This window comes from Nymphaea colorata, chromosome 10 (assembly GCF_008831285.2).
Source record: "Nymphaea colorata isolate Beijing-Zhang1983 chromosome 10, ASM883128v2, whole genome shotgun sequence".
NCBI lineage: Eukaryota > Viridiplantae > Streptophyta > Magnoliopsida > Nymphaeales > Nymphaeaceae > Nymphaea > Nymphaea colorata.
In genome coordinates, this window is record NC_045147.1 from 1,426,608 (window position 1) to 1,434,653 (window position 8,046).

At 42.3% G+C, this 8,046-nt stretch overlaps 1 protein-coding gene across 1 annotated transcript; it reads left to right on the forward strand.

Annotated features, from left to right (window-relative positions):
* The first annotated feature begins 682 nt into the window (after window positions 1–682).
* On the forward strand, window positions 683–7,103 carry LOC116262722 (cytokinin dehydrogenase 7). Its single transcript, XM_031642209.1, has 4 exons — window positions 683–1,571; window positions 2,379–2,654; window positions 3,892–4,154; window positions 6,556–7,103. The coding sequence occupies exons 1-4, from the start codon at window positions 801–803 to the stop codon at window positions 6,893–6,895; spliced, it is 1,650 nt and encodes a 549-aa protein (XP_031498069.1). The 5' UTR covers window positions 683–800; the 3' UTR covers window positions 6,896–7,103.
* Window positions 7,104–8,046: the final 943 nt, after the last annotated feature.

Consider the following 8,046-nt stretch of genomic DNA (forward strand, 5'->3'; position numbering starts at 1 on the left):
TTGGTGCGAAAGAAATTTAGTAACGGTCTGACGTTGGTAGGGATTCGGGATGCCAATTAACTGAACTGATCCAAAATCAACTCCAAGTAGCTGTATCAATGAATCAAAAAGAAAGAAAAATCGACTATTAATCAGTATGTTGATTTGGTTGGTGTCACCACCTGAATCTGGCGAATATCCAGATCCAGAAGGTGCTTTTGGTGAGTATTTGGATCTGACGTTTGCTTTTCAGTAAAATACTGAAACAACATCTGAACTCGACCAGCTGTATGATTGGTTGGACGTGGTCGTGTTACAGCTCCTCCCTATTCAAGCCATTTACGTAATGTGGACATCAAACCAGCAAACAAAGGCAATTCCAACAATTTCAATTCGATAAGCCAACGACCTTTTCCAAATGTTTAGATATCTCAGAATCAAGCTTTGTTCATGTCCATTTCGTATTCGAATCTTGAATTAGGCGTCAAACCAAAGCCCAAATGGACTGAAAATCTATATTCGTTTTTGGTGTGCGATCCATACCCGAGACGTTGACAATAACGTAAACGCAAGTCAGTGTTGCCATGGAGAAAAGGGGAGGCGTGTGTGGTACCTAAGTAATTTAACGGTAATGTGGGGTCGTCTACGTAAGAAGGAGCCTATTTAATCCCCGCTGCACTTGGCCATGTTGGCAGCGAAGACAAAATCTACAGCTGCAAGTTTAAAGAGACCCGCGCTTTCTGTAGACGCCACCGGAAAAATTTGCCGGGGGAGGTCGCGCCGTAGAGGTACAAAAAGGGGGCTTACTTTATCCGGCAAAGATGCTAGCGTGCATCGACCGAGTCCCTCAGATGGACAACCACGAAGCAGAGGCGGATCCCTCGCCGCCCCCGCCCAACGAGGTTGGCGGCGGGGGCGACGTCGGTCTGACGTTGGAGCTAGACGACGGCGAAGACGACGAGGCTCTGGAGAACCTTCGGCGGATGAAATTGGAGGGGAAGATCGATTTCTCAGCTGTCGCCTGCTGTGGCCAGGCATCGAGCGACTTTGGGGGGATGAGGCGGAACCGGCCGCTGGCGGTCGTGGCACCGGCAACAGTTGAGGACGTTGTCCGGGTGGTGAGGTGTGCGGAGAGTTGCCGGAGCCTGACGGTGGCGGCGAGGGGGAACGGACACTCGATTAACGGTCAGGCGCAGGCGGAGGGGGGCGTGGTGGTAGAGATGTCGTCGTTGAGAAGGCCGGCGGCGGGGCCAGTAGTAAGTGGAGGAACGGTGGAAGTCGGGGGAGGGGAGTTGTGGGAGGAGGTGCTGATGAATTGCCTGGAGAGGGGGGTGGCACCGAGGTCGTGGACGGATTACTTGGGGCTGACGGTCGGGGGAACGCTGAGCGTGGGAGGGGTTAGCGGGCAGAGCTTCAAGTATGGGCCGCAGATATGCAACGTTGCAGAGGTTGAGGTGGTGACAGGGAAGGGGGAAATCAAGGTGTGCTCCATGGAGGAGAGCAAGGATCTTTTCTATGGGGTGCTTGGAGGGATGGGCCAGTTTGGTATCATCACCAGAGCTCGTGTCCTCGTCCAGACTGCTCCAAGAATGGTGCTTTGTCTGCAACTCTCTCTCTCTCTCTCTCTCTCTCTCTCAATTTGAATAGTTTGAATGAGGCGGTTTCCTTTCATTGACTTCAGAAACGGCGTTCTGAGAGTTTCATCTTCTTTCACTGCCTTCCAAAACGGGGTTCTCTCTGTCTGCCTCTCTATGTGATCGATACATAACACTTTATTTCTTTCTATGCCCTCAAGCGATGATAGAGCTCATAATTTTTGCCAGGATAATGACTTCGGGTCTTCTTTTTTATTGAATATTTATCTCCTCTGCCAAAAGGCCTTTTCTGGTTTCCTTCGGTAGTTCTTAGGCAGACAAAGTCCCTGAAGTCTGCTGCATTATGAGTCTCCCATTGTGAGCATTGATGACAGCGGCTGAACTTGAACCTTTCTCTGCTTCCAACAGGCCATTTTCATCCAATATCAGTCCTCGTCCTTCTCACCTTTTTCTAATTTTCTTCCTTTTCGTTAACCTTTGGTACACCTATTATATTATTGGTTCTATCCTACAAAGAGTGGACGTCCGTGTATACTCTCTCTCTCTCTCGCCAGTCGCCAGGGTGGGGTTGGGGTCCCCTTCTCAATAATTCTCTTACCCTCTTTTCCATCCAACGCATGTTGTTGTAATTTGCTTTCTTTGATTGGGCTCCACCCGTTCTTCACACTTTGTCTTACTCCCTTTTCAATCCTGCTATTAATAAATGCCTTTCTCTACTTTTTTCGTTTGTTGAGCTCGGCCTCTGCTTTTATTTGTTGAGAACTAATGGTCTTCTTGGGAACTAATAGTCTTCCTCTCACAAAGGTGCGATGGGTGAGATTGGTGTACGCTGATTTTGATGAGTTTTCCAGCGACCAAGAATCTCTGATCGATTCCTCAGTCTGTGATTCGTTGGATTACCTGGAGGGCTTCGTTTTCACCAACAGCGACGACCCTCTCAATGGCTGCCCAACCGTCCCGCTGGCTCCCCACCAGACCTTCGACCAGAAATGCCTGCCTGAAGAAGCCGGCCCCGTTCTATATTGCCTTGAGCTCGCCTTTCACTTCAGAGAAAGCGATGACGCCGCATCCATGGAGAAGGTCAGGACCCCCTTCCCTCTTCTTTTCATCATCTTCATAGTTACTGAAAATAAGATTTTCAGGAGGAAGAAACTCCCAACTTTTGTCCAGGATGAAAAACTCTCTTCCAGATTGTTGCTTATCTAGCTAGAAATTCGCCGCCTTCACTTTTTTTTTTATCGATTGTACTTGTACTTCTCATTTACTTCTGTTGTCTTCTTACTTAATTTAGACATTCAACCAGCAATTGACGCGCCTCGGTTTTACCTCAAGAGCTGCGTTATATCTCAAAGCGCAAAGATTTGCTTAATATGGACGTTCGCTTTTACGAGTAAACATTTCTCTTCTGCTTCAAAGCACGCATCCTTTTACACTCTTCCCCTGCTCACCGTCTTCTTTGAATCTATTCTTATGCATAACTATGCATCCACTGCTTTTCCGTTCTTTTTGAGAGAGAGAGAGAGAGAGAGAGAGGGATGTAGTGTGGTGTTGTGTGCAGGGAGATTTTGCACGGTAGATCTTGGCACGGATTTCGTCTGATTGGTACGGCACGTAAATTTTCCGTGGACTTTTTTACCAAAATATTTCGAGGACGGGATCCCTCCCGCTCTCTCTCTCTGCAACTGAAGCGAGGGTCGGCTTTACACCTTTTTGGGGAAGTGAAGGTGGTCCCCCCCCCCCCCAATTGGGTTTGCCACCTCAGCAGATGCCTTTTCTAGGTTACATTCGCTCGCTTGTCCCCAGCTTTGTCTCAGAAGGACCAACGTATCCCCGTCCTCTCTCAACGGGATCCATATGGTCGTTTTCTCGATATATTTATTCTTTGAACTTTTTCTAGTGGGGATATACTATTTAATTTGCTTACACTTGATTTCCGGCAGCAGAACAGCAGACGAGAAAAAGTTCCATCACATTTATTTGTTTAAATTTCTTTCTTGTTATTTAATTATTTTCTCTCCGCTTTCTTAGTCAGTTCGGTGAGAAGCGATGTCGTTATCCAGCTAGTTGGCAAAATAAAGAGAAAAATAAAAGAAGATAAATAGGGAAACGGAGGTTCTTTTTCAAAAGAGCAGGGGTTACTTTACAGTAGTATATTATCCCGAGGTTGATTGACAGAGGAGGCCTCAAGGGTTGGCACGTTCTTTTGTTTTGAACGGCCAAATTTTTGCCCTCTATTCCCTACTTTTTGAACCGATCTTTGTTATTTATGTTGAGATTGCTGAACAGGCCTGATATTGGTTTGGGGTGGGGGTTACAGAGGGTAGGGGCCACGGTGGAGGGGCTGAGGTACCGGCGAGCTCTGAGGTTCGAGTGGGACGTGGGGTACGTGGAATTCCTGCAGAGGGTGAAGCGGAAGGAGGAGGCAGCCAGAGCCAGCGGTTCGTGGGACTCACCTCACCCATGGATGAACATATTAGTGGGGAAGCGCAACATCCGGGAGTTTGACCGAAAGGTGTTCCGCGACATCCTCCGTCAAGGAATCGACGGCCCCTTGCTGGTTTACCCATTAAACAAGAACAAGTACCTTTCTTTCTCTCTCTCTTTCTGTCTCTCTCTCTCTCTCTCTCTCTCTCTATATATATATATATATATATATATATATATATATATATATATATGTTAAGCAACTGACAGTAGCAAATATACTTTTTTAGGACAACTTTTAACAATACATGATAAATTAATATCGTTCGATCATAAAAATAGCTGGCTGATATATATATATATATAAAAGCTGAAATCCTCCGGCAGTTTGGAGCCCAATGGCCAGAGGAACCAATAACCTTATAACCCTACGTGTAATGACTAATCCCCACTCATGGCTTTTTGGGCGAAAAAGAAAAAGGAAGTAAAGCATAATTATTACTATTTTAGTGGGGGATATTTCGTTTTTATATATAAATATATAGTCAGTTGTGTCGTCTACGGTTTTGTGTCCACTCTCGCTTTATGCTTGTTCAAAAGTTGAATATTAGTTTGTTCTAATCTCTTGAAACAGAGCAAGATCAGATCATAATAACAATATTTTGGATCAAATGTTGGTTGCTTAGAGCTTTGGAGCAATGTTTGTTATGTAACAAGCACTGAGCATCAAAGTATGACGAGTGAATTTAAATGACAAGGTGCATAACCTGGTCTCGGAAAGACGGCATTTAGCTCACTTTTTAGTTTCATTTACCATCAAGTCAAACACGGGTATTTATGTAAAAGTATGGTCAAAGATTGATTAGTGCTCCCATGTTTGGTCCATTCGGTTATGTTACCGGGGTTCAGTGGATTTTTACGTCATAGGTCATCGGGTCTGGGACTTTGGAACTATTGCTCGAAATTAAAAAGTTTACCATAGGGCTTTACTTTTCACAGTTGGTAACTTTTTATTGTTTTACAATACCAAGTTGCTTGCTGTCTCGGGCGACTTCAGGAGTGGCAGAAGCATTTAATTGATGGTGGGCCGGGTGGTGGATCCCCCACATTCATTCTTGCTGTTCTCGTCAGCTTCGATCCTTTCCCACCTTGGCCTTGAGACATTTATTTTATCTAACTTTCCCATTGTTTTACTTTTATATTCTGTTTATGGGCAATTCTATTGGTATCTTTTTTTGTGTTCTATTATGTGCGAATCCTCCGGCATGCTTGCACTGCGTGGTTTTTGAGGGAGAAACCAAACATGTGCTCTTTCATTAGTTTTTTAAGGAAAAATGCACTTTTTAGACCATAAAGTTCGATCGTTTTTTAATTGATTGAGTTTTATTTCAACCATTTTTTAATGTATTAAGTTTTTCGTTTTAGTTATTTTTGTATAATTTACATTATTTTTAAAAACGATTTTTAACATTTTTTGGCTGATTGACTACCGAGAAGAATCGGCCAATCCATCCAATCGGCAGCCTTGAGGATTGATTTCTAAACATGTTTCAACGTCACTTGGTTGAGATGATGGTTGTGAAAGGGAAAAGTGGAAAAGTAGGGTAAAAATAAAAAAAATGAAAAGTGAGAAAAGAAAAGTTTGCAAAGCCAAGCTTTATATATATATATATATATATATATATATATATATTGCTGGTGTAGACAATTGCTGTATCAACCATCAAAATTTACTTTACTTACACATACAAACTTAATGAATTTTTACTTTTTACATCGAAATGTTTTTAAATTTTTACTTTTTACATATAATGGCAAGTCTCCAACGAGACTTGCCATTTCATATATATATATATATATATATATATATAAAGTGGGTGATCTATTTAGAGTTAACTAACCATTTAACTAAGACCATTCATCTAAAGCGGTTGAAAGAAAAATAAAATACAAACTAATATTAATAACAAAAATGCTTACATTTTTTTCTTATTATTTTTTCTTAATCGCATATAAAATTGGATTGAACGATACAAATCATATGGTTAGGCCACTCTAAAGTGTTAAAGTCATCATTCAACTTTCTTATTAATAAATGGTTGTTTGGATTTAGTGTCGGTTTGACATAATGGATGCTTGGTTTGTGCTGCCATTGAGATACATGTAAAACAAAAAACGCATGGGATGCTTTCTATGGTTGAAAAGCTTTGGTTGGTTCTTACGGTTCATCTCTCGGAGGTGATCTTTTATCGTGTGCAATTTTTGTGGTTTCAAGATGAGGCTTTCGGAATAAACAATCTGACGCGAACATTTTATGGTTTGATTGTTCATTTTTATCTCCGAAAATGGTGAAACTTTTGTTCGATGAGGGTTAGAATCTTTTACTCAGCTTTTCAAGTTAATAGCAAGGAAACATACAAACAAGGTGAAATTTTTTCTTCTTAAAAATTTCCGCTTCCAAGGTATGTTTGAAAAAATAAAAACTTCACTACCATTTCTTCCTGTGCAAATACTTTCTGAGTTATGATTTATCTCCCTTTTTATTGATTGGGAATAGATGGGATGTGCGAATGTCGGCAGCCTTGCCGGAAGATGAAATCTTTTATTTGGTGGCTCTGTTGCGGTTCATCCGTCCAGGGGGGCCGTCGGTAGACTCCATGTTAGCTCAGAACCAGGAGATCCTCCATTGGTGCATCTCAGAAAACTACGACTTCAAACTCTACATTCCTCATTATACGGCGGAGGAGCAGTGGATGTCGCACTTCGGAAAATACTGGGCCACGTTCAAGAATAAGAAAGCCATGTTTGATCCAAAGGCTATTCTTGCTCCAGGGCAGTTCATTTTCAGCAGGAAACGTTTTCCCACTCTGCTGGCCAACACTAAGATCCGTGAATGATCATGAAAAGGAAGATGGTGAGATTTTCCAGCAAAGTGATGATTGGTCGATCTAAGAAGGGCGTTTCACTGCGCAGGAAAGAGAAAGAATGATTGTTATTGCTTTTTCTTTTTTCACTTTCTTTAATTTAAATGGTTGCGTCACCATTCCCAATAGGTGTATAAAGGATGCCAAGTTCAAGAAATTTTTACCTTCTTCTTTGCATGCATACTGATCTTTTTTTTTTTTTTTTTTTTAACTTTTTACTCCCTGTCGTCTGTGGCTTGCCGTACAGAGTTTTGTTGTTACTCCATTCGGGAAAGGGGTAAGAGAATCTTGCTAGTGGCGGGAAACGAACAGAGGAAAAGTAAAAGTGTTGGTATCTTCCTACTAAGTAGGCTTCTGCATCAAACCCAATATTGATCAGTTCCCAAGAAAAGTAGAAGGGTGGAGACTCTGATCAAATCCGTTGCTGTCCACATACAAGGATGCATGATATGTTTCAGGGCTTTTTTGTCATAACACATATTTAATTTCCCAAGTTGGAGCATGCCAAACACCCATCACATGCCGCAATCACCTAACCTTTCTGGTTGAAAACGAGTCTCTCTCTTTCCCCAAGGTCGGGCTGTGTGGCCAGTATTAATCACGTCATCAATTCAATTCTAAAAGATCTTATCTTGATAATATTGAGAAGTATTGATTTGGGTTGAGGTTTTTTTTATGCTAATATGATTCGATCTTAGCCCCTTCCATCTCTCTTTCCAAAAAGCCTAGTTCAGGAAGAAACTTACGTATTCAATTAAATCCTTAAACAGTAGATCACCTTGTGTCTTAAGGCCATAAGAGGGACAGGCCGCTGGCCCTCTGCGCCTTGCGTCACCAGGGAGCGGGCTTTCATTCCCGCGATGCTTTTGGGCATATATAACCGACAGGTGAGAATAGGAACACTATTATTATTCGATCTCCTCACTGGGGACTCATGCCTTGGGTGGGACTTGCACGATTCGATGTCCCCATCAAATTTCAAATCCTCGAAATAAGAAAAATTATTGGATTTCTGCTTCACTTAAAGGAGAAATGTGGGGACAAATGTCCACTAAATTCTTCTTAAAATCTTTTGGCATTAGATTTAAGGTGGTGTTCATGCATATTCTAAGTTGTATTCGGAT